Source organism: Martes martes (assembly GCF_963455335.1).
Source record: "Martes martes genome assembly, chromosome: 14".
In the NCBI taxonomy this organism is placed as follows: domain Eukaryota; kingdom Metazoa; phylum Chordata; class Mammalia; order Carnivora; family Mustelidae; genus Martes; species Martes martes.
Genome location: NC_137902.1, coordinates 18,945,570 through 18,972,076, shown reverse-complemented (window position 1 = coordinate 18,972,076; position 26,507 = coordinate 18,945,570). Strand labels below are relative to the sequence as shown.

The window sequence follows — 26,507 nt, the reverse complement described above, 5'->3', positions numbered from 1 at the left end:
AGTGATAATCCAGTAGCCCTATCGTTGCTAAGCAGATAGCACTATCAAAAAAACAAGCATGGGGGCGCCTGGGTGGCTCAGTGGTTAAGCCTCTGCCTTTGGCTCAGGTCATGATCTCAGAGTCCTGGGATCGAGCCCCACATCGGGCTCCCTGCTCAGCAGGGGAGCCTACCTCCCTGCCTCTCTCTCTGCCTACCTCTCTGCCTACTTGTGATCCCTCTCTCTCTCTGTCAAGTAAATAAATAAATAAAAATCTTTAAAAAAAAAAAAAAAGCGTGACCTCCCTCTTCTCCTTACGAAGGAGAAGACTTGGCAGGAATGTTGACGGGGATGTGTCCCACCGAAAGAGCTTCATTAGTCCTGAGTGATGAGGCGACGTGGACTCCAGTCCCTGCTCTCCTCTAGCTAGCTGTGTGACTTGGGATGATTCACATATTACACCAACTTCACAAAGTTCCACTTTTTTTCCCTTTGTAGAGTGGGTTAAACTTAAGTGATTTCTAAGGCCTCTTCTTGCTCTTAACATTCGTGATAATTAGCTAGAGTTTGAACCTTAGCCCCGATATTACTGCGGTATCATCATTTTCATCTTCGTAACCTGGCCTTCAGGGACTGTTCCCTGTGGCTCACATCCTGACCTAGCTTCTAAGAGCGTTATGGTAGAGTTAAGAATTCATGATTTGGAGTTTAGCTCCCAGGAGACAAGGGAAAGGCAGGACTCAGCAATGACCTGACCCCGGCCATTGTGCTTTATTTGATTTGACCACATGATGAAGGTGTGACCAAACCTGGAAAACATTCTCTTCCCCGGTCATGAGCTCTCTTGCCTGGATTATATTTTATATCTCAGCACGTAAGAAGAAATGACACCTTCATTGCTTGACCAGGAAAGGAAATTAAGTCGAACTGGAAGTGAATTTAAATTCCTGGGAGATTATCTTGAAAGATACTGTGCTTAACTGCAAATGTGGCCATTCTGGTTGACTTAGGCACTCCAGTGCTCTGGGCTATAGTTCTTGGCTTCTGCTTCAGGGTGGCTGAGCATTACCAGGGAAAACCTTGCTGTGAGTCCACGCACATGCATACTGCTGAACTTCATTCAGCTGTGTCCTTGTTGTTAACCCACAGCCCTTTAAGTCTGTTGCTGACTACTTACCAGGTCACCAAGCAGCTGCTGTAACTCTCTCCATTCCCCTAAGTCCCAATCTGCACTCCTGCTTTCTCCTCTGTCAGCAGGCGTCCACCCTTATTACTACTCCCCTTCCATCCATTTGAACATCTCTTTGCGTTTCCCTCTTCCATCCCTATCTGTCTCTAAGGAAGATTTGTCTCTCTGCCCAGGCAGAGCCCACCTGCCATCTGCACTGATGATAATAATGATGGTGATGGTGATGGTCATGCTAATGGTGATGGTATTGGCAATAGTAATATTGATGAGAACAGTCATGGTGATAGTGAAGGTAATGGTGAGAACAATGGTGATAGTAATGGTGATGGTGACAGTAATGGCGATAGCGATGGTGATGGTAGTAGTAATGGTGTTAGTAATGGCGATGGTAATAGTAATGGTCACAGTAATCATGATGATAATAGTAATGGTGATAGTAATGGCTATAGTAATGGTGGTTGCTAATGGTTATGGTAAGGTTGATAGTAATGGTCATGGTAATGGTGATAGTGATGGTTATGGTTATGGCGATGGTAAAAAGACTAGTAGTAGAAATGGTCACTGCGACATTGCTCGGTGAATGCTTACTGTGTGCTAGGAACCATGCAGAACAATTTATGTATACCCTGTCATGTAACCCTCAAGAAAAGCCTATAGCTTAGATACAGCTGTCCCTGCTTTAATGATGAGGACCCTGAGGCTGAGAGAGGTAAAGTATTTGCCACCATCTCCAGCCTACAAGTAGCAAACTGGAATTCACACCCATCTTGATGCCAACTTGGAAACCTGTGCCCTTAGCCTCTGGGCCGTGCTGCTTCCCATCCCCGCCCCCATCTGGGGTGCAGAGTACAATCACATTGATATGGCTGGTACTCCATAAATGTAGCTGAACTGATTTTAACTCATCCTACCCTGAATCCTAGTGGGAATGAGCTTACCTCCAAGGACTTGAGTCACGAATACCACTTCCTCTGTGGAGGGATGTTTCCAGAAATGGAGGGTGCGTTGTACTCACAGGAAATGTTCTCTTTCTAATAATGTTCCAGACTATGCCACACCCAGCCCTGTGTGCAGCACTGCACAGTTTGCAGAAGGATCTGACAATGCTTTACTTAACCCCATGTCAGTCCTCATAATGTAACCAAGAAAAGATTATGACCTCTTTTTATAGATGAGGACACTGAGGCTCCTAGAGGTAGAGTCTGTCATCCACTGTGACACAGATGACAAGCCTCAAGTTAGGTCAAGAACCCACGATGCCTGATTTTCCTACCCCCGGTTCATACAGGGCAGCCTGCAGCCCAACCGTCGCTGGCTGTGTACACGGGAAGGAAGACTAAGAACCATTATGTCTTTAATGAGGATCCTTTTCTTCCAGGGGGATAACTAATGCCTTTTTTAAAGCCGGTTCTTAGTATACCCAAATTGGCCTGTTAGGTGCTGAGAGATGAATGGCGTGAGTTAGAAATTGTCCCCTGGGCCACAAGGCATTACATCCCCTGCTCTCAGGAGTCCCGTAGGGTCAGAGCAGAATCTCCATACCTGGAAAAAGGTTGTCAGGCAGCCTGTACCCTTGTGGGGGACTTTTCTTCTGCACCCCATTCATACCTGGCCTAGAGACCAGGATATGGGGCTCTTATTTCAGAAGGGGTGGGGGAGCATTCTGTGTCCCAAACCTCTAAGAAGCAGGTATCTCTGGTCATCAGAGAGTCACAGCAAAGTGACTGCCTGAATTTCCACTGCTCCTGGGGCCTTCCGGTCAGGGCACTGTGTAGAAGAGACTGGAGGGTGACAGGGAATTCTCGAGTCAATGTGGGGCCGTGACGGGGAACCATCTGAATTAGAAGCAGATGGTTCAGGGAAGGTAGGTCGGCTTTCTTATGACATTATTATTTTCATGAAGCAAATAAGGAAGTGCATTGATTCATGTACAGAAATGTCTAAGCAGAGGCAGGGAATGCTGGTTCAAGTCCTCCCCAGGAGGTCATTCTGAAGCTGCCTGTGCTGCTGTCTTTGGGCAGTGCCTTCGGGTTAGCTTTGTTCTCAAGCAGCGTCTCCTTAAACACTGGCTTAAATTCAACCAGCTTAGCAACCCATGCATGGCAGGACCAAAGACTGTCTCTCTCCCAGTTGCTCCAACAAAGTGTCAGGAGTGTCCATCCCTGAGCCAGTCCCTGTGGCCAGCAGGCTCTGGTTGGCTGGGCTTGTGTCACATTTCACATTGGATGAGGTTACTATCCCATTTGATAGATGAGAAAATTCTGAGTGTTCGAAAAATTAAGTGACTTTTCCCCATCATACAACCAGAGGCAGGTAGGCGGAAGCCTGGGTCTCTAACCACAGTTCACCCTACAGCCACCTTTCGCTGATAGCAGATGCATCTCTGCTCTGTAGGTGGCTTAATAAGTTCAGAATGTTTGTCTTTGTTCCAAGTTTGGGGACAGCCCTTTAGACGGCCTTTTCTTTCGTTGGTTGCATTTCTCTAAAATGTCTGAGGCTTGAACACTCCCCACCCCCACCCTGTGCCTTACTGTCTCTGTGCTCGCTGGTATCAGCAAAGTCATCACCCTCTGGGGCCAGCTGGCTCCCCTGTGCTCTCAGGAAGATTTCTCTTTGCTTATCTCTGTGTTCCCACCACCTACCAACTTTGCCTGGTGCCTAATAGATGCTCAGTCCACGTGGACCAAATGAACAAACACATGAATGCCCATTCTGTTTCTGAGCAGAGGCCCCATAGCTCCTGCCTGTGTATTGGGTGCCCTGCCCTCTTTCAGAACGGGATTGAGGACATCACGAAAATCTTGCTCAGTTTCCAGCACTGTGCCTGACTCAAACCAAGGAAAGACACTGCCTCCCCGCTTGTGCCCAAATACTAATCCATCATTGCAGCCTGCTTGGGACTCAGAATAAAATATGAAAGAGCTTTGGGACAAGTAATGAGCTCTGGGACAAATAATGAGCGTTTTCAAGCCAAGACAGCTGTTTCATTCTCTGGTGAATACAGTATGTTGCACTTCTTTTCAACACTACAGAATTAAACCATTAGAAGCAGTTTTCATCTGGATCTCATGAATATTGTGGCATTCTAAAGGCAACCAGTTCTCCTTTATGTTATATTTGATTTTGAGAACTCTTGAGAGAAATGTTGCTTTAATTAAAAAATGCTGTCTAAGTGAGGAGGGAACCAGAGTTTTTAATATAATTATGCACGGAAAATTCTTTGTAACAATTAATGGCTCAGAAAGGCAACCCTGGCGCCGGGGCATGGGGGGGGGGGCAGGTAGCCTTGCAGAGGCCTGGGTGAGTCACAGCGGTTGTGCTGAGTGATAAGCTGTTCCCCTCCCTGCCAGATACCCAGGCAGCAGAACTCGCTACACGGCACGCCCTCCTCCCCGGTTCACACTTCCCCTCCTTGGCTGCAAACGGTGCCACTGCACAGTTTAAGGAGAAGAAATACAGCAGGTGCAGAGAACTTTGCCTCTCCCCAGACAAGGGGGTGTCCCTGCTACCACCTTCAGAGTTGTGGGGATTCCAGAAGGGGGACTGCACGTTGCATCACCCTGGTGCTTGGTGAGAGCCTTGTATATCAAAAGTAGTCAGGATCTCTGGAGCAGAGCAGAGAGATAAATATGGGTGGAGATGATAATTTGGTGATGAAATAGGTAGTTCTGGGGCTTAGCTAGGGCTTTTGGAGGCAATGCTATTCTGTCAGGCACGAGAAGCTGGTTTGGATGATCTGGGCTCTCACTAAGGATTTGCTGCCACCCAGCTGTGTGGCTCTAGGCAAGTCACTTTCTCTCCTTGTTGTGGGGGGGGGGGCAAGAGGATGATTTGATCCTTAATTGATCCCTGCAGTTCAAAGATTTCCCACTCATCCATCTGGGTTAAAGAAAGCTGACTTTGAAAAGGAAGAAACGCCTGGGTTTTGCTGGCTTCTGGCAAGGTTCCCAGAGAGTGTTGGGACAACCACTCAGAAGGTCTGTGTTTCCTGGGCCCCCAGGGGGCTGAGTCTATACCAATAAGATCCAGCCAATACCCCCACAACCACCACCGCCTCTCTGAGACAAAGCCTCCCTTGCATCTGATTTTCTTGCTGGATTATATTAGTTTTCTATTGCTTCTGGAACCTAGTACCAGAAATTGAGGGGCTCACGAAAATGCAACTTTCTTATTTTATAGTTCTGGAAGTCGGAAATCCAAAATCAGTCTCACTGAGGCAAAGTCAGGGTGTCAGCAGGGCTGCTTCCTTCTCAAGACTTTAGGGAAAATTCATTTCTCGTCTTTTCCAGTTTCTGGAGAGTGCCTGCATTTCCTTGGCCCGTGGCCCCTTCCTCTCAGAGCCCCAGCATTGCATCTGTTTTCGTCTCAGACCTCTGCTTCCGTCCGCATATCTTCTCTCTCCGACTCTGATCCTCCTGCCTCCATTTTTAAGGATGCTTGTGATTACATTGGGCCCACTCAGATAATCCAGAATAATTTCTCCATCTCGTGATCCTTAATTTAATCACATCTGCAAAGTCCCCTTTACCATGTAAAGTTACATTTACAGGTTCTGGGGATGAGGATTGGATTATCTTGGGAGGTGGTCATTATTCAGCCTGCCATAGGGATTATTCATTCAATTTCAAAACCTAGACTTGGGCACGGAGAAGGATGTATTGGAACTCCTGCTTTGGAATGGGGAATGGTAGGTACTCTTCAAGGCAAGTGACTCTGTACCTGATTGGGGTTTGAGTCGTATACAACAGCAAAATCCATTTGCTTCCTGGGTATATTTAGATTCTCCTTTTTGAACTGTTTGAAGGTTTTTATCCACAGAGATGTCTACTCTCACATGAGCAGTCCACAGCCTAAAGCCTCCAGGTTCTGATGAGCCATGTCCACTATCTTCCTTCTTTATTCCCTTCACCGAGGTTACTGAGTGACTGCCAGGTACGAGACAGCATGCCAGGATGATGGGAGAATCCCCACACCATGCCCTGTTCCCTTGTGGAGCTTATGTCTGGGAGAGGGAGAAAGGTACATAAGCAATTATTTTTAACACAAAGCAGGATGTGCTAAGTGAGGTAACAGTGACAAATGGAGGTGGCAGGAATATAAGAAGGCGACATTAGTTCTAACCCCTAGGGATCTCATAGTTTGGGGCTTAGAAATATGATTGCTATATGCACCTGACTTTTAGGTCTTTAACTCTTGTAGGCTAAGGATTTTAGGGCTTGCTTCCTCCCTTCCTCCTTATCCCATCCATTCCATCCCTCCCTCTTCCCTTCCCTCCCTCCTTCTCTCTCTCTCTTTCTCCTTCCTTCCTTCCTTCCTTCCTTCCTTCCTTCCTTCTCTTTCTTTCTTTTAAATAGGATAATGTGTTCTCCTTTTTAAGGAGCTTTGTTTCGAAAGAGGCACCTAACTCTCATGATTCATGTGGAATCACTTTCACTCAAAGTTGGTGAAGGTTGGGGATGATATGAATTTGTGAGGCAAAGCAGAAGTTGGGAAGAAAATCTAGTGAGCCTTATTTCATTATTTCACGCTGTGTCTGAATGGGTGAACTCCTGTAACTTGCGCCGCGCTCAGAAGAGCACTTGTTTCTCGTGGCTGACCTACAAACACCCAGCGAGGATGGCTTTCCTAGTTGGAAAGACAGCTCTTCCTCGCGTGTCCTTTCAGAGGTGAAGGGGAATCTCTTGCAAGAGCTCCTTCCAGCCCAGAACACGGTTTGAGAAAATACAGCTGACTTCTCTGGGGAAAACAAAACCAATCTTGCCTTACCCTGGTCATGGAAACGAAGTTGGCACCTCATTATCGCCTTGTTAGCGGGGACAGGCTGTGTTGCGGACAAACCTGGTAGGAAGGGTTGGCCCTGTGTGGGCAGGGTTTTGAGTTAAGCTTAATTGCTCTTCTAAATCTCAGCTACTTAATACTACACAAGTAGAAATCTATCATCAGACTCTTGACCATCCTCCTTTCCCTTCATACTCTTGCCTACATAGACAATTAGTGCCTCCCTAGCTCTGCTGCTGCCATGATTGTGCTTGGGACACACTGGGGCACCAAGACTGCGCTGTAACCAGCACAACCACCCAGAGGAGGAAAGGTCTGTAACCACCTGTAACTGTGACTCCCCCAGGCCCCCAGCATCTTAAAACACAGCCAAACTGTTCTGTCCTGGGAGCACAGAAGGGCTGCTGGCTGGGTGAAGGCAATGTCTCTTCGGTGACTTATGGAAAAGTCTTGATTTCTCACAGAATGGGAAAGAATAATCCAAAGTCGTTTTTATCTGGCTTTGAAATGTGTTTTGCACTGATGGTTGAATGTTGGTGTGCCTGATGTTCTGAGAACTCACTTGAGACAAAGCATCGCAGCAGCCCATGAAGAGAAGCTATACTCAGGGAGGGCTGAGGAGCCACATACCCAACCACCGGTGTCCCTTCTCTTCTTTTTAAAGCCCGGCTGGGGTTCGAATCCCACGCCTATATTCTGCAACAGTGAGTGTTCATAAGAAAGTCACCTCATCTTTCTCTGCGTTTGATTCTGCCTTGCGAGATGGGGTGAACATTTTCTCTCCATAGGACTGCTGGAGAGATCAAAGGGGATGACAGGCTGAGCGCTGGTCACACAGGAGCATCGCCACACAGTGAATGTTAGGCTCTCTCCTACTTACCTTCCTCTCCACCGGGTACGCCCCACCTCCTCCCTGCCACCCACTGTTCTCTCAGACCAATGCAAAATACCATCCTAAGCAGAAGCTCTCCTTCCTCAGAGCATCTCCAAAGTGGAAGGGCTGTGACATGCCCACACTTTCCATGTCTCCCCTTTTTTCCTCACTGGGCCCACCCCCAAGCCTCTCTCTTCTTTGTTTCATCATCCAGAGTCTGTGACAGTGGACACCTTGTCTGAAGGGTCCCAGCCTTGCAGTCTCTGCCGCAGACTCCCGTAGGCGTGCTGAAGGTAGAGCCTGGAAGGTCCATGGTAACCCCAGCTTCAAATGCTCAGTCTTGTTCTTCCTGTTAACGTTACCGTGTCCTGGGAATTCCAGTTCATCGACATCCCAAACACATTTCCCCGATTACACCCACTACCCAGAAGGGGAGTTGAAGACCCAGAAACTACGGTCTTATCAAACAGTCCCGACAATAGTAGCCACATGTCCAGACTTTCTGGGATCGTGCATCCTGGCTTTTGGTAGAGTAAACACCATAACCAACCAACCGAGGTCCCATGTGAAAGGCACACGTCAGACGGAACACAGCCACAGTAAGCCTCCGTGAGAGCCTGCCACTGCCCATGACTTCAGGTTCAGACTTCACTTGGGATTGTTTTGGTTATTCCTTACGCTACTTGGATTTGAGAGTGGATTGAAGGGAGCTTGATTCCTGTTGCTCTTGGGTGTGCAATGAGGATCGGGATGAAAATGTGTTTGGCACAAATATACACATAATGTACTCTGCATGTGAATTTGAAGCCTGCTTTTTTTTTTTTTTTTTTGCTTAACATATAGAGTATATAGATTTGTTCATGTCACTAATTTGTTGTTGTAAACAAGGACCTTGCCAAATCCAAGATAGTAGCTACTGTCGGCAATGGTAGGGTGGGGCATGGATGGGGAGAGCAGAGACCGGGGGCATTTTAGTATGTTGGAATGTTTCCTGTTTTAACCTTGGTATTGGGTACATTTTTTTGAATGTTTTAAATATTATATAATAAAGTAGAAATTTGCATCAATAGTAAATGATTCCTTGACATTTTATTGTGTAGATATATCATAATTTACTTTGTTTAAACCCCCTCTTAACCCCCGTTATCGGAAATTGGTCATTTTCAACTTTGAACTCTTAAATGATGTAGTATTATTAAACCTCTTTAGGCATCAAGTATTGTCTGCATTTTAGCTCATTTTCTTAGGGCAGATTTACAGAATTGAGTTACTAGGTCCGAGAGTGTAGCTGTAATGAGTACGTATTATCAGGCTCTCTTTTAACAAAGTTGCACAAGTTTAGATTAACACTAACAATGTGTCCACTCCACTTTGTCTTATCAATACTGAATGCTGTTACTAAGAAAAAGTGTTGGGTTGTTTTTTTTTTTTTTTTTTTTTGCTATTTTGCTAGAGAAGATGTTTTTTTCTAATGGTTTTAGCTTGTATCTTTGATTACTTGTTCTATCATAAAATAATTTTTCTATTGGAGTTTTTTTTTTAAAGATGTTATTTATTTATTTGACAGACAGAGATCACAAGTAGGCAGAGAGGCAGGCAGAGAGAGAGGGGGAAGCAGGCCCCCAGCCGAGCAGAGAGCCCGATGCGGGGCTCGATCCCAGGACCCTGGGATCGTGACCTGAGCCAAAGGCAGAGGCTTTAACCCACTGAGCCACCCAGGTGCCCCTTCTAGTGGCGTTTTAAACAAATCGGTGTCTGCATGAGTTCAGGTTTTCTGCAGACTCGCTTGTATGTGGGGGTCAGTGTGGGTGGGTCTTAGAGTATGTGGGCGACCGCGCGTAAGTGAAGAGAGAGCCCCTCGCCCCCCGGTGAGAGCTGGCTGCCGCATCTAGCCTTTTGTGTTTCTGCAGTGCCGCCAAGCTCCTGGACAAGAACCCGTTCTCTGTCGGTAACCCGAACCCTCTGCTTCCTCCACCCGCCAGCCTCCAGCTGGCTCAGCTGCAAGCGCAGCTCACCCTGCACCGGCTGAAGCTGGCCCAGACAGCTGTCACCAACAACACCGCGGCCGCCACAGTCCTGAACCAAGTCCTCTCCAAAGTGGCCATGTCCCAGCCTCTCTTCAACCAGCTGAGGCATCCGTCTGTGATCAGCACTCCCCACAGCCACACTGGGGTGCCCCAACATGCTGCGACTGTGCCCAGTGCCCGGTTTCCCTCTAATGCAATTGCCTTCTCGCCCCCTGGCCAGACACGAGGCCCGGGGCCCTCCGTGAACCTGCCCAGCCAACCCCCCAACACCGTGGTGATGCATCCTTTCGGTGGGGTCGTGCCTCAGACCCCCGCCCAGCCAGCGGTCATCTTGGGCATCGGCAAGACGGGGCCTGCTCCTGCTGCGGCAGGATTCTACGAGTATGGCAAGGCCAACTCCAGCCAGGCGTACGGCTCGGAAACAGACAGTCAGCCCAGCTTCCTGCCGGCCACGGCCTCTACCACAGGCAGCGTGACCTACGAAGGCCACTATAGCCACTCAGGGCAAGATGGCCAAGCTGCCTTTCCCAAGGACTTCTACGGACCCAGCTCCCAAGGGTCGCATGTGGCAGGTGGATTTGCGGCTGAGCAGGCCGGGGGCATGAAAGGCGAGGTAGGTCCGCTGCTTCAGGGTCCAAACAGCCAGTGGGAGAGCCCCCACGGATTCTCTGGCCAGAGCAAGCCCGATCTGACATCAGGCCCTCACCTGTGGCCTCCACCCCCCAGCCAGCCCTATGAGCTGTATGACCCCGAGGAGCCCACCCCAGACAGGACTCCTCCTTCCTTTGGGGGGCGGCTGAACAACAGCAAACAGGGTTTCAGCGGTGCCCGGCGGCGGGCCAAGGAGGAGCCGGCCCTGCTGTCCGTGCGGCCCCTGCAGGCTCACGAGCTGAATGACTTTCACGGTGTGGCCCCCCTGCACCTGCCCCACGTCTGTAGCATCTGCGACAAGAAGGTCTTTGATTTGAAGGTGAGTCCTCCGAGACAGCCCGGGAGCCACAGCTGGAGCCTGGGTGGGGGGCTCACCCCCACCACCCAACGCTAGCCACTCAAAAGCTAGGAACGGTCCCGCCTGGGGACTCGGTGGCAGGATTTTGCCATCAGTACTCTTGATCAAAATTAGAGATAGTAGAACCCACATTTGTTTCAGAAATGTATCAGGACCACTCCCTTGCTTTACGGCAAGTAAGAGATTCCTACCCAAGTTTATCGATGAGAAAGCTGCAGCCGAGTGGGGGTGACCGCACCCGCGTGACAGAGAAGGGACTCCGAAACTGGTCTCCTGCCTCTTTGAGGAGGGCTCTTCCTCTGGGGCATGCTCAGAGTACGTCGCACTGAGTGTGGCAGGGAAGGAAAACGCTGGCAGAATTTTGGATAAGGGCCAGAGAGCACATCTCAGGTGAGACCGAGGGACATCATTATAGAGCACTCAGTGTCCCATCTGCAAGACGGAGATGGAGCCTCACCACCCCTTCCCCGTGGTCATAAGATGCTTTGGGCCCCTGTAAGCAAAGGTCTATTATAGTATAAATCCTCCCCCAAGATGTGTTCAAGATGCAGTGAACTATTCCAGAGCAATAAGAACTAAAACAGCTAACGTATTAAGTCCTTGCCATAGGCCAGCAGTAACTCTGTGAGGCAGAGACTACTATTATCTCATTTTGCAGAAGAGGAAACTGAGGCCCAGAGAGAGGAAAGGACTTGTCCAGGGCCCCATAGCTAGAGAGCATCCCAGTAGAGATTTGAACTTGGGTCTGGCGCTCCCAGAACCTGTGTCACTTAAGCACCAGGCTGTGCAGCCTGTCTTCTCCCACTCGATCTGCAGAGCACGACGATCCCTGGGTAGTGGGAGTCACACCACAGTGTCCTTCACCTCTGCTTGGGTCACACTGTGCAAGTTCATCCCTTCAACTCGGCAGGGGGAGGGATTGTGGGGGTTGCTGGCCGACACTGGTAGGCGACGGCGGATTTTGTCTTTCATAAGCTTTGCAGCTTACTGTGAGTCCACCGGCCAGATCTCCCCAACCGGTCAGAGAAGTGGGTAGGGTCTCTCTGGGGGACAAGGGGTGGGGTGGAAGGTGGGAGGTGCCATGGGACCAAGGGTCCACTGAGAGGGCAGGAGGGCCTCTGGCTTGGGATTCTGGGCTCCTGTCCAAAATGGGTGCTGGATATGCGGGTCTGGTCGATGGCGTGGGGGCTGGACAGACGGGAAGGCGGGTGTGGGGAGGAACCCGGAAGGGAGAAGGGTTGGCAGGGTCGGTCTGGTCACTGGGCTCTGAGCCCCCTAGCCTGACGGGGAAGCCTGCACTCATCCCTTTCCTTCTCTTGGACTCAGTTCTACTTCGGTCACTTTTCCTTTCCTTCTGGTCTAGGACTGGGAGCTGCATGTGAAAGGGAAACTCCATGCTCAGAAATGCCTGGTCTTCTCTGAAAAGTGAGTGCTGGCCAGGAGAACAGGTGCCTGCACATGCTCTGCAAACGTTCCTGGAGCACCTACCACGTGTTCTGTTCTAGGCGCTGGGGAAGCAGCAGAGAACAAAATGGGCAACACCCCTGTCCTCAAGGAGCTTATGCTTAACGTGGTGGCGGGGAGGGGACAGACGGTAAAATAAACAAGTGACTTACATAGCAACCCTGGTGGCAAATGCTAAGCTGAAGACAGCGTCAGGACAGGGCAGGAAGCCTGTGTGTGCATGCATGTGCCCTCACGGGGGCTGGTCCTTGCCTTTTAGGTAGGGTGGTTGGGGAAAGCCTTCTCTGAGGAGACCACAGGAGGGAGTAGAATGGCCCAGGGCTGTCTGGTGGACGGGTACTCCCAGGGCAGAGGAAACAGCACGTCTGAAGGTGTGGCCCTGGGATGCTCAGGTGACATCAGTGTGACGAATGTGGAGTGCTAGGGTGAGGAGCCAGGGAAGGTGCCGGGCCCAGATCTGAGCTCCTGGCCTTCTTGTGAGGACTCCATTCTGCTCTGAGAGTGACTGGATTACCGGAGAGCCGAACAGAGGAGCGATGCTCTCTGGCTCCAGCAAGCAGGACCCTGGCTGCTGGGCTGAGAATAGGCAGGGGCGGGTGGAGGACAGAGCAGTACGCAGAAGGCCGGGGCCATCCAGGTGGAGAAGACGGCATATGGCGGGGCATGTGAACAGCAGAGTGGCCTTGAGTGTTCTGAACAAAGTACGTCGGAAAGGCTTCCCTTTCTTATCCACAGTAGCCAATGTGTGGGAGCAGCCCAAACGTCCACTGACAGATGAAGAGATGAACAAAATGAGGTCTGTCCATACATTGGAATATTTTTCAGCCTTGGAGAAAGGACCTCTGACCCATGTGACAGCATGGCCGAACCCGCAGACATTGTGCTCAGTGAAGGAACCCAGTCATAAGAGGACAAATACTGGATGATTCCCCTTACAGGAGGTAGCTTGAGGAGTCAGGTTCACAGAGACAGAAAGCAGAATGGTGGTTGCCAGGGGCTCAAGGGAGGGGAAGTGGGGTGTTTGTTTTTAATGGGGGCAGCTTCCATTTTGCAAGACGAAGAGTTCTGGAGATGGATGGTGGTGATGGTCACACAACAAGGTAAATGTGCTTAATGCCACTGACCTGTACACTTAGAAATGGTTAGGATGGTAAATTTTGTGTTATGTATATTTTATCACAATTTTAAAGATAATTTTATAAGGGTATCCGTTTTCTGGCTCCTTCTTTTTTATTATGTTAAAGTTCACTTAAGAGTCACCATTTTAATCATTTTATTTTGTATTTTTATTTTATTTATTTATTTATTTATTTATTTATTTATTTATTTAGTATGCTCCACGGCCAGCATGGAGCCCAGTGTGTGGCTTGAACTCACCACCCTGAGATCAAACCTGAGCTGAAATCAAGAGTCGGATGCTTAACCGACTGAGCCACTCAGAAGCCCCCATTTTAGCCATTTTAAAGTGTGCAAGTGAGTGGTATTTAGCAGATTCATCAAGTTGTGCAAATATGGTCATTATGTAGTTCCTGAACATTTTCATCACCCCAAGCCCTCTGCCCATTAAGTAGTCATTCCCTTTTCCCTTCCCTTGTAGTCCCTGGCACCACTAACCTGCTTTCTGTCTCTATGGATTTGCCTGTTCTGGACATTTCATACAAATGGAATCATTTAATGTATGGCCTTTTATTACTGACTTTTTTCCCTTAGCAAAATATTTTCAGGGTTCACCTGTGGTGTAGCATATATAACCTTTTTATGCCTGAATAATATTCCATTGTAAGTATGTACCACATGTTGATTATGTGTTCATCTTTCGGTCTATATTTGGGTTGTTTTTACCTTTTGGCTATTGGGAATAGTGCCACTATGAGCATTCGTGTACAAGTTTTTGTTTGAATGTTGGTTTTCAACTATTTGGGGCCTATGGTTAGGAATGGAATTTCTGGATCGTATGGTAATTCTTCATTTTACTTATTGAGTTCCTGGTTCCCCTTTCCCACCCCTCTCCAGTGCTGGTATCCGGTGTATACTTGGTTCAGCAGAGGGAACGCTGTGTTCCTCTCCCAACAGCACGGCTGTTTATAACCCTGCTGGGAACTCCGAAGGTGAGTAAGGCCCTTCAGGTCAGCAGCGTGAAGCAGAAACTAGCTTCCTAAAGACTTAGGAGGTCACGTCTTTAATAACTAGATTTCCTTGCCGATGTGCCCTATCCTTCCCTGCCTCCCATCTGTGTGTGTGTGTGTCTGTGTAGCAAATAGATCCCAAGACACTAAAATGTATTGGCCTACTGTCTAGGCTCTTACAGACATAAGGCTTTGTTGGTTATCAACACGCCCAGGGGTAAAAATTATACCCATCGCTAAGCAATATAGTAAGAGGATATTTTAATTTTTTTCTTCCAATTTATGTCCTTCTAATGACTTCTGAAGGTAAAGTAAACGACTAGGATTTCACACAGTTGGTGTAATTTATCATTTAGATTATGCCTCAAATCTCGGATCATCATATGCGGCCATTCCAGCAAGGTCATTTGCCCAGGCAAATCCCGCATTTCCTTCGGCTGCCCCTGGGACAAATGTGAGTACAGAAGCATTTTCTCCATTGTCATTGTCATTGTCAAAGCATTTGTATCACCCGGCTCTGCCTGGGTGTAGAGGTACACAGAGGAGGCTGGGATGAAGCTGGCGCATTGTGTAGTGCAGGAAAACGTGTCCCTTGGGCAGAGGTTGACATCTGTTTAATTCAGCTAGTATTGAAACACATAGATTAAAAAAACTAACATACATTATTAAAATCAAAAGCATGCCTAGACTTTCTAGCATTCGACATTGGTTTAGTGGGGGAAGAAAAAGGATGAAGCTTTTGTGTATGTGTGTGTTTTTAAGACTTTTTGATATTTTATTCAAGGTGGTTATTTCCGGTGAGTGGGTAATTCTGAAAGTTGAACCCGAAAGAGAAACTGTGTTTGAAAGTAAGGACTGTGCAGTCATGTTATTTGTTGGCCCTTTGAGGAAGTACTTGCTTCTGTGAAATGCTTTGTTTTTGGTTGTATTCTCGTTCCTCTCTCTCTGCAACCTGCTCTTCAGTCCCCCAAAGCTTCTTTCCTCCTTTTCCCACTGATGGTGACAGTTTCCTCTCCCTCTTGGTTTTGCTGTTTGCCCACACGTGTAGCCTCTCCCCCCTCCTCACCCCCAAGCTGTCGGGCACCTCCTCTCCTGAGAACACATAGAAGGAGGTGGGAGGCCCAGAACCAGACCAACTGTAAAACAGAATGTGTGTGGCCGGACCCTGCCGGAGGCTGCATGTCTGTTTGTCTGTGACCAGGCCTGTGTTTCTTCTAGTTTGTGGTGTGAACAGCTGCAGCCCCGATCTCTCCTCTCCTGCGACCCCCGAGCACCAGCTCCGAGAGCAGACCTCCGGGTGCTGTCCCTTGCACGCTGCTTCGGGGTGTTCATGCAAAGCTTCGGGTGGGCAAGCTGAGAAGTGTCGGTGTTAGGCCCTGAGGGATGAGTGGATGGGGAGGCCTGCCTGGGCTCAGATTTCTGTTTGTTTGTGTCTGTCTGTGTCTGATGTTTAATGGGAGAAGCTCTCCAAGAGGGAGCTCCGGGCTCACAGCCCATGCACGTTTCGGTGGAAGAGAATTTTGTGGTTTCCCTCTCTGCCCTCTCCATGCTGAGGGCCACGCCGGGTCAGTGCAGCTTTGAGTCAGTCCCAGGAGAGCAGAATGGCTGGGTTCAGTGAGGAGACCTGTCATTTGTCTTTGACCTTGGGTCTGGATGGGGGGAGTGGGCAGTTCCAGCACCACCACCGCGGGGGGCCTGTTTCCCACTGTGGATCGCGGAGGCATGTCTGTGCCCACGACCCTGCTCTGAGATCTTAGCACCAGGAAAAAGGGGCTGTGACCAGATTGGGGAGGCTGGATTAGGTGGCAGATGGGCCGGGGGTCTGGGCAGGGAAGGGGAGCCGGTGTCACCTGAGCCCCTTTGTAAAGGGGAAGAGGCATGGAGGAGAAGCAAGAGCAGGAGGACTCCGCCCCACCCTCCGGCGCTGATCCGTGTACTGGAAGCCCTCTTCTGTGGATGTGCAGCCAAGAGACCTAAGGTCGAGCCCTAGTCTGGAGCCCACCAGCTAGGGGGGACGCCAGCAAGTCACTTTATTGCACTGAAGTTCCATTTCCTTAAATGGAAGCCATCACCCCACTAATAATGATTTTCCAAAGTTAAACAGAGTCATTTTCATCCAGCTTGTGAAATTGATCATTTTGATGATGTCTCAAATCCTGGAACATCCACACCCTCCGAGCAGCCTCCTGGTGGGTGGTCAGAGCCGGGCGGTGGGAGCGAGGCTGCACAGAGACCAGAGCTGTCGTGGGGAATCACGCATGACTGGGAGGGACAGTGGCGCGTGAACTGCACATGCGTAATAAGTGCCAAGGGCTGTGACTGAGCAGCCAGTTCCTTTGAACCCCTTGTGGGGAACCAATCCAGTCCAAGGCCGCGCTGTCACGTGACTGCCCCAGGGCCGATGGCTGGCAGGGGGTGGGGGAAAGAGCCCCATGACCTTGGACGAGCCCCAGTAGTAGCCTCCCTCCCTCCCGTGCAGATCTTCGTGGTAATTCCTGTGGTCGTGTCTGCCCCTTCTGAGGGACGTTGCCAGGCTCCCATGAAAGCACTCTACTTACGTGTGCGGTGGGCACAAGCGATCTGATGATTCGTGTTGATAATGACTCGTGTTGATAACGATTCATGATAATTCGTGTCAATTACCAGAAGCTCTGAGTGCTGCTTCCTCCAAATGGCTGGAGAGGAGAGTTCATCCGGCTGGAGCCTGAGGAGGGGCCGCACAAGGAACACTTGGTTTTCTGCACTGGCAGCCCGCAGAAGATGAGGACCCCAGACATTGATTTGCAGGCTCACGATGCTGACTGTAGCTAACATTCATATAGTGCTTAATAGGTTCTTAGCATTTTCATATGTATTCGCTCATTTAATCCTCCAGACAACCCTGTGAGGTGAGGAAACTGAGGCACAGAGGGACTAAGTGCTTTGCAGAAAGTCACACAGCTGATAAGTGGAAGTGTTGGGATTTGGCCTGGCTCTAGAAGCCTCTCTTATGGCCACTGAGCCCTGCTGCCCGTCCTTGAGGGTCTCTGAGTTCTCTTCCTTGTTATGCTTCTCTCTTTACTGAGCCCTTTCCTGCCCCCTCCTCTCGCCCTCCCAACCCCCTACCCACTTACACACCACATGCTGCTTAGAGGGATCTGAAGCTGCCTTGGAGATGGTAAGGACTTCTTGGGCCTCAGCCAGCCATCAGCCATGGAGCAAGGGGAGGAGGCCAGTGGGACTTGGCACCTGAATTCTTTTACGCTCTGACAGTGTCCCCCAACGTGAGCTGAGATGTTTGGAGGCATTTCCTACAGATCCAGTGGACGGGGAGGGGCACCACTAGACTGGTCTTATTGTTATGAGTTCAGTGAGGTCTCATTGGTCACATGAGCCTTCCCAAGGACATCTGAGGGACAAGGGCAAAGCCTGCCCCAACGGGTCTCTGTATCATCAGTGCCTGGACGGTCACATTCTTCTGTCAGATTGTGGTCCATCAAATGCAAGTGAGTCTGTCTTTAGGAAAACTGGAGATACACAAATACTGACATTTGAAGAGAAGCCGAGAAATGAAGAACTGATTCATCCACTACGGAAAGAGACTTTGCGAGACTCCTTTAAGCAGCAGGAGTGTCCCTCAGAGAAATAATTGATTGTTAATTCTGCTTACAAACACTGACCTCCAAAGATAAGCAGATACAACAAGGGGCGATTACTCTGTTACCAAAAGACACTTGGTGAGGCTTAAGGAATGCCCAGTGGGCTCCTTTTGTATATACATTTCTCTTATTTTTTTCTGCTTACATAATTTATACTTAGGGAAAACTCAAACAGAAAAGAACTATTTCATGAGGACAGGGATATTCCTCCATTATCCACCCCCCCCCCCCCCGAGCCCTCACAGAGAACCCATAAAAGCTTTGATGCATTTTTCCTCCAGAAATGTTTTCTGGTCCTGTGCCAGGGCTTTCTCAGGCCCATTCCACTTAGATACAGCTTTTCAGAAGCACATTTGGTTGAGTAAAACCAGAAGCAGCCAGAACCCCACCATCGTAATACTGCTGTTACTCGAGGAGCAGAGAGCGATTGCTGTCTCTGAAGCTCCCTGCCTTTAAGCAGGGAAGCAAACCGACTTAGCGCTCTGGGAATGGGCTTTCAGGAGGTCTCTGCACCACTACAGAATCTAAAAGGGCCGAACAACCCATCTACCACTTGCACCAAGCCCAGGCTGGGCTGAATGGACGCTTCGGTCAGCGGTCAGCTCCGTGGGAGTGCGAGCCTTTCATTTCCGTGTTTATTGTTGACAGAGACGGGACACCGAACTGATGGTGTGCTGGGTTTGCTGGTATTGGGCGGGGGTGGTGGTGATTTGTGCCTGTCCCTCCCACCCCGGGGTCCCAGGAGAGGGGTATTCACTTTCACTTAAGCTTTTGCCATTTGACAGAGGAGAGGCACTTTATCCTTGGCTGCCTGAGTCGTCATAAACAGAGTAATCAGGTTTCTGGAAGGGGCCATTGGGGCCTTCTCAGGCTGTAAATAGTTCCCTTGTGCTTGCCCAAGATGCACTTAGCTTGCTGACTGTCCCCATGAAATGGCATTGCCATCTTCCCAGCCTCCTTGGAGTTTATGCGGTGCCGGTGCTGCCCATGGGCTCTCCTGGCCCGGGAGGCCAGACATCTTTCTCAGGGTTTCTTTCTCCCTGGGACCCTGCCCACCAGAAAACTTGTATAAGGAAGGAAACAGAGGCACAGAGAAATATACGTGTTTGTGGAAGGCCAGAGGTTTAAGCTGCTCCTTGGATGGCTGGCAATTCCAGAACTTCTGTCTGTCTGCTGTGGCCTTCCTGGTCCATGGCACAGATCACCCTGATCTCCTGAGTTGCAGAGAGCGTGAAGAGCAGGAATGGATGAGGCAGAAGACACCTGCCCCTCCCCTCCCCTCCCAGTTCTGTCATTGCTCTTGTGCCCTGGGTGGTGGCCACCTTGTGCGTTTTCAAAGCAAGCAAAGAACGAGGGGGGAAACAGGATACTTGAGTGGCTTCTGTTTTCTGGGGTGTTTTTCCTTTTCTTTTTACAAATCTTAAATGTGTTTTCTTGTTGCAAAAGTAGTACAAACATGGTATAAAAAAAATCCAAACAGAAACAGAAATATAAAATAAAGTCCAGCTCTATAGGGAAAACTGACAATAAATGTCTTAGATGGTTTAGCTAGTGTACATGTGTATGTTTAATTAGAAAAATTATATATTTTTGCAAACATCAAAAAATGCCATAGAATATCGTGCAGCTTGGTTTTTTCAATACATGGTGTCTAGATGTCTTTCCATAGCTAAACGTAAAACCTATCTTATGCTGTAAACGTAAAACCCTATCTTATGCTGGAATGCCACCTCCTGAATGCATTTACCTTGATTTATCAAGTCTGCGAATGACCGATTTTTCAGCAAGACCAGAGTTGGGATCACAAATCAACCACTGTTGAGTTGCCCACACTTAGTGTCTCCTAGCTGCGTCACATTGTAAGATTCCACGACTTCAGAATTTACAGGGATATTGAAGTTACTTGGCAGGTGAACCATGCAAGACCTCTAAAGTAAATGTACTTTAAGTCAAAGCTAGTATGCTTTATAAAACATATGGAAGTGTCAATAAAGATATCAGTGTCTACCCTCCAAGTTAAGCCAACATCCTTAGCTATGCAACCCATGCCCATTTGCTATCTACATAATATGTTCAAAGTCCACACCATGAGGAATAAATATTTGCCCTGTGTCTGTTCTCAGGTGTGTTTAGCCCCAAACCAGAGACTGAGCCACGTGAAATTAGGTCACACCTGAAGGAGATTAGGCTGGAACACAGAAATTGTTTATCGAAGATCCAGTCAACACTTGGTCGCCCTAGGAAGGACTTAGAGACACTACTCTCACTCAGCAGGCCCATCGCTAGAGCCACATGTTTATTGCAACCTTGGAAGTTATTGAACTGAGTCTCTTCTTTGAACTCATCTATGAAGCCTTTTCCCGCCTGCATCAAGGGGCATGGAAAGGTCTCAGAAAGTCCCTACACAATCTGTTTGCTGCTTTCACATTTCCATCCACTTAATACAAGATGCAGTGAGTTCAGAGGTCTGGGACCCTGCCACGTGAACCATTAGAAGCAGCATCTGGTTTTGAGTACGTGACTTCAGCATGTGAAAATAGCCAGCCCGGGCCCCTGATTGCACATGGGGACATTCCATGTCTCAGCTGGCTCGCAGGCCGACTGAAGTGTCCCCCAGACTGGGAAAGGATGACTGTCCCTTTAGGCTAGTAGTCAGGACTTTGGTTACAACCCGTGACACCTTAGCTCTCTTGGAAACTTGACTTTGGGCTGACAGTTACAGATGCACCTGTCACATGTGTGCCTTCCAGGCAGAGCCGCGGGCGGGACGTCAACACAGCCCATCAACACCTCACATCAAAAATCCAAGTTGGCGAAGTCTTAAGCGACTCTCTCTAAACCCATCTACTCTTCTGCCCCAGAGCGCATGTATACCTAATACACATCTTTTAAAGTGTAGTTTTTGTAACTTTTACTTTTAATATGATTCAAATGACAGAAAAGTTGCCATAAGGTCTATCTTTTACCCAGATTCACTACTCCTTTACATTTTGACCTGTTTATCATTCTCTCTCTCTCTCTCTTCCTTCTGTTCATCTGTTTTAATCTGTCTGTCTATCCATCCATCCATCTGTCTTATCATTTATGCGTGTTTTCTTGAACCACTGGAGACATTGTACCTCTTCACCCCTAACTACATCAGCATGAATTTCTTAAGAACACGGATTTTTCTCTTACATAATCATAGTGCGGTTGCATTTTCTTCTCAGTCGGGAGCATCACAGCATATCCTTCAACTGCCGGGGGAAGGAAAGAGACATACATGCTTTAAGGACCCGGCTGGATGCTAGGCATTGCACCAAGGCAATTTACATACTTTGTAGCAGTTTTGTCTTCTAACGGGCCGGGAATCCATTTTCATTTTCCCTGTTTTATAGATAAGCAAACTCCAGCCTGGAGAAATTCAGAAACTTCCCTGGGGTTAGTCACTGGAGAGTAGACGCAGATCCAGGTATGTCTGATGCTCTCACCGCCCTAGCACTGGTCCCTGGAGACCTTCAGGCCCAGACATGGTGTGTGTCTGTCCTCAGAGAGGCGCCAGACCTGCCTCTTTCGTTCGTCTCAGTGGATCGTCTCAGCTCTTCAAGGCGCTGCAGACACAGTCACCCAGGGAACGGTAGGGCTCTTCAGCAAGGCGCTCACTGCTTGGAGCTTGTCTTCGGTGCTGTGAAGACGAGACCACCCCCAACACAGGCGCGTCTGCGAGATGAACGCGTCTGTGAATGTGCACCTGCTGAAACCAGCTGATCACATAGTGGCGGGGGGTGGGAGGGTGGCGGCAGCAACACGGCATTCCCTGGGACGGGGAGTGGGAAAGACACAGGTTTCCTGTTTAGCCCAGCACCGTTGGAGAAGGTTATCATTGTCCTAGATCCTCGGATTTAGCTGGGCCAGTCTTCTGGGAGGAGTGGAATTACAGAACTTAGAGCCGCACAAATGCAGATATTTCACATCTGGAAAGGACTCTGTACGTATAGGCTACCCACCTCCTTCCAGACATTGGGAAACGGAGGCTCAGAGAAGAAAATGAGTTTTTCCCTGTCATGCACCCAACCAGTGGCCAGGCTGGGACTTGGATCCACGCCCCCTGTCTTCTGCTACATCCGAAAGCCCCATGCTTCTTACAACCCGACCCCTTCATCATCGACTCCTACCTACCTCGTGCAGCCACAGCCCTGCGTTCCATGTTTGGAAAAGTACTGTATCTGCCAAAGAAAGGACTTATATTAGTGAGTAATTAACTAGTTACCCATTTTTATTAATCAAAAACACAGACATATGAATCAGACTTTCTCATCAGCTTAAGATCTAACAGGGTTACCATATTGATAGAGTGAAGAGACTCAACTCAGGTTTTTTAAGTGTCAAAAATTGGGGTGCCTGGGTGGCTCAGTCGTTAGGCGTCTGCATTCTGCTCAGGTCATGATCCTGGGGTCCTGGGATCGAGCCCCACATCGGGCTCCCCGCTCAGCGGGAAGCCTGCTTCTCCCTCTCCCATTCCCCCTGCTTGTGTTCCCTCTCTTGCTGTGTCTCTCTCTGTCAAATAAATAAACAAAATCTTAAAAAAAATTTTTTTTTAATGTAAAAAATCATGACCCTCCCTCGAAATACTATTACCTTCAAAGACCCTTAAGGACACATTAAAGAACCCAGGTTGGGAATTAGCGTACAACATCATGGTGTGTGCTCAAAGGGACTCAGGGTCGTCTGTGTCCCCAGTAGACAAATTTTACTCTAGTTGTTCACCTGAAGACCTCATTCTCCCTTCCTCTTCCCTTCCCACTCCCCTCCCTCCCTCCTTTCCTAACTCATTGTGCAGATCTACCATAAAGCATAAAGCAAATAATAGCCACATTTATATAGACAGTCTCAAGAATAGATTAGAACAATTATGCCTGTAACTGGACACCTGTTATGAGTCAAATATGATTTTGAACCTAATTGAGTTTAATGAAAACGTGTTCTAGATCAATGGCAGAAAAGAACATAGACCAACCTATCCTAAATCAAATATTTGCAAAAGAATATAACACATAAAAAGGTTTGTTTTTTTCTTTCCCCTAACCAGATAGGGTTTCTCACTTGGCCCTGAAACCAGACACGAACAAACCATTAACACAGCAATTTGCAAGATTTTTCAGTCCTCCAGATGTTCATTTCATGGGTCACTTTGGAAAATGAGAAATGGAAGTAAACTGGTCGGAGTGAAGACGCTGCTAGTGGTCACTGGAGGGCCTTGGCCTCTGCCCGGAGTCAGTCTATTGTAGACCTGCCTTCTTGGGAGAAGAAAGTACTCATGAAATGTACTTTTAAAACTTGAGTATAAACCGTAACCGAGACCCAGTCATTTTAGGACCTAAGAACGTCCACAGCATGAATTCCTCTTGCACTGTGGTGACTGGCCGCCGAGGGAGTGCTTGCTCTAGGAGGCCTGGTCCACTGCGCAGCAGCTCGGGTACAAGCCTTGTGAGCTGCTCTTCCAGCCCGGAGGAGACAGTGACAGAGCGGCCGGCCTTCATGCCGGTCACTAGCAAATGGACAGGCAAGGAGTAGGAGTGGCCCAGAACGACCCTGTGGTTCTGTGTGTCTGCCCTGTCGTCCAAGCACGAGTTAGCCCAGGCCGACCACAGCAGAGTCACATGGGGCAGGACCATGCTTGTTTGGAGGGGGGCGGGCAGAGCACCCGGCTCAGCCTGCCTGGTGATAAACTCTGAGGACCAGCCACATTACCCTGCCTCAGAGCTCAGCTGGGGCTGTGGTCTTTGTGCGAACCGCTCACCCTAAGGGAGAAGCAAAGGTCCCGCATCTTTGTGGTCATTCTGGAAAAGAGTTCAGCTCTTATTAGCCAGGCTCAGACTCAAGTCTCATCGCTTACGAAGAACTCAGTTTGCACTCCATGGAGTCGCACCAATGTTCTGGGAGCTGCTTGGGCCAGACGCTCGCTCAATCCCATTCCTTTTTGGGAAAGTGCTTGACCTCTGGATATGGTGGAGGGGGAGGTCTGCAAGGGGCACTTGGGTTTCTCCAATTCAGGGCTGAGCCATGAAAGGAAACTCTTACTGACTCTAATTGTCCTCAGCCCAGATGAGACAAATGAGGGCTCTTTGTGATAGAATTACCCAAATATTAGCCCTCGTGAGGGATGAGACCCACATCAAATGTAATTAGATGTTGAAGTTCACTTTATCATAGAATATGGTGATTATGCAAATGTGGGCTATGCTATTAGACCATGTTTCAGGTCTGGAAAATTGCATCCTTCTCTTCCACACTGGATTGGCTTCTGGTTACTCATTTTTGAACCTCCCAGAGACTCCCAGGCTGATTAAGGTTTGCACAGACCAAACAGACGCACTTCCTCCCTCCCGAAGCTTTGATTATAACCTCGTTCTTGGCTTCCAAACTGTGTTCCTCAGAGGTCCTTTGGGGCTGCTGGCTGGTGGTGGTGGCAGGGGGCCGGACCCCTGGGTTTGCCTAGCCCAGCTCCTCTTATTTGTGGAGTATACTGGGCTGCTAAGCAAGCCTGTATTTGCAGAAAGGATTCAGGGCTAACACCGTTGTGAAAGCCACCGCCCTAAACCACGGGTTGTTGTCACGGATGTCTATATATAAGGTTCCCACAAATCCTTGCTGTGCTCTTTTTTCTGTGGTCACACAATACGAGGTATATAAGAAAAATGTTAAAAAAAACCTCTCTCCTCCTACTCCTTTCCAGTTCAGCTCTTTGACGATAACTAGTGTTGACAAGTTGCTAGGTACCCTCCCCTGCCTGCCTTTCTCTGTCTGTGCTGATAGCCTTGAAAAATTTTTCATTATGAAAAATTCAAGTGTACAGAACAGGACAGACGAGTATAAAATTAACCCCAAGTTCCAACGGTGATCAAAACTTTACAACACTTGTTTGATGTGTCTCTTTCTCACATCTAGATTTTTTTTTTTTTTTTTTAACAAAAAAGGCATTGGCCTGGATGCCAATTCAATTACCCTCCTTTTGTTTTGTTTAACAAAAAAAGGCATGTGCTGTCTGGCAACTTGTTTTGTTGCTGAACTGTCTTTAAAATTATTCCTTATCAGCTCACTTACCTCTGCTTTTTAATGGCTCTGTCATCTTCCATTGAACCATCCTTCACTCAAACGTTCCCCTACTCTCAGACATCCAGGCTGTTTCCAGAATTTTACTGCACCTTATAAATAACTGCAGTGTCCTTGAACATAGGTGTTTATATATTGGTGCACTTATTTCTGTAGGAGAGATTTCCAAAAGTGGGATGGCAAGATCCCGGGCTATCTGTACTTCAAGTTTTATTAAATATTGCTCAAGTGTATTCTCAAGTGGTCACAGTGTATAGCCTGCCCCCGGTGACCCAGGGATAAGCCCATGTGCTCACATCTCTGGCAGTTCTGGATGTGATTGTTCATTAAAATGTTGGAAATCTTTCCTGTAACGGGGTGGCATAAAATTGATATTTTATACATATCTGGGAATGGATTCTTTTTCTGCATTAATTTCATATTATCCTTTTGCACTCATTATTGGGGGGAAGATGGTCATTAGGGACGTCTGGAACAGAAGGCCAGAGGGAAATGTATTTGGAAGACTAGCCACAGCTCTCTGTTCCCATCAGTTTGCACAGCGGAAAACGGGTGCCGGCCGCGTGGTGCACATCTGCAACCTTCCGGAAGGAAGCTGCACGGAGAATGACGTCATTAACCTGGGACTGCCCTTTGGGAAGGTCACTAATTACATCCTCATGAAGTCCACTAATCAGGTAGGTTGGGCACTTTCACACTGTGACATACCAGATAGACCACATATTGGTGGAGGGAACTATATAATTTTTTTAAAGGAGCTATTCGTGGGGGATACCTGGGTGGCACAGTCGGTTAAGTGTCTGCCTTCCACTCAGATCATGATCCCAGGGTCCTGGGATCGAGTCCCACATTGGGCTCCTTGCTCAGCGGGGAGCCTGCTTCTCCCTCTGCCTGCCGCTCCCCCTGCTTGTGCTCTCTCTCCCTCTGACAAATAAATAATATCTTTTCTATTTTTTTTTAAAGAAGGTATTCTTGGGGCTCCTGGGTGGCTAGGTCAGTTAAGCGGATGTCTTCAGCTCAGGTCATGATCCCAGCATCCCAGGACCAGGCCCCATACTGGGCTCCCTGCTCAGTGGGGAGCCTGCTTTTTTCTCTGCCCCTCCCTCCTGCTCTGCTGTCTCTCTCTCAGATAAATAAATAAAATCTTAAAAAAAAAAGAGAGAGAAACTATTCTGAAAATAAAGAGGTAATACACTGTTGGCCTCTTGTTGGTATAGCACAGAGGTTTTGTTTGGTGGTGGTGTTTTGCTTACCCTGGTCTCACCTTACCCTCCTTGTGATGGGTACAGGCTTCTGTGAGTAGCCTGGAGGTAAGGAGGTACTTTGGAATG

The 26,507-nt window shown here is 48.5% G+C and overlaps 1 protein-coding gene across 1 annotated transcript in view; it reads left to right on the top strand.

Moving 5' to 3' along the window:
• Positions 1 to 9,736: 9,736 nt before the first annotated feature.
• Positions 9,737 to 26,507, top strand: part of RBM20 (RNA binding motif protein 20) — a 51,163-nt gene continuing 34,392 nt past the window's right edge. Inside the window, exons 1-5 of the mRNA XM_080822764.1 lie at positions 9,737 to 10,817; positions 12,220 to 12,281; positions 14,334 to 14,428; positions 14,803 to 14,900; positions 25,710 to 25,853. Coding sequence (XP_080678890.1) covers positions 9,924 to 10,817; positions 12,220 to 12,281; positions 14,334 to 14,428; positions 14,803 to 14,900; positions 25,710 to 25,853 — 1,293 coding nt within the window. The 5' untranslated portion in view covers positions 9,737 to 9,923. The remainder of the gene's footprint in view (positions 10,818 to 12,219; positions 12,282 to 14,333; positions 14,429 to 14,802; positions 14,901 to 25,709; positions 25,854 to 26,507) is intronic.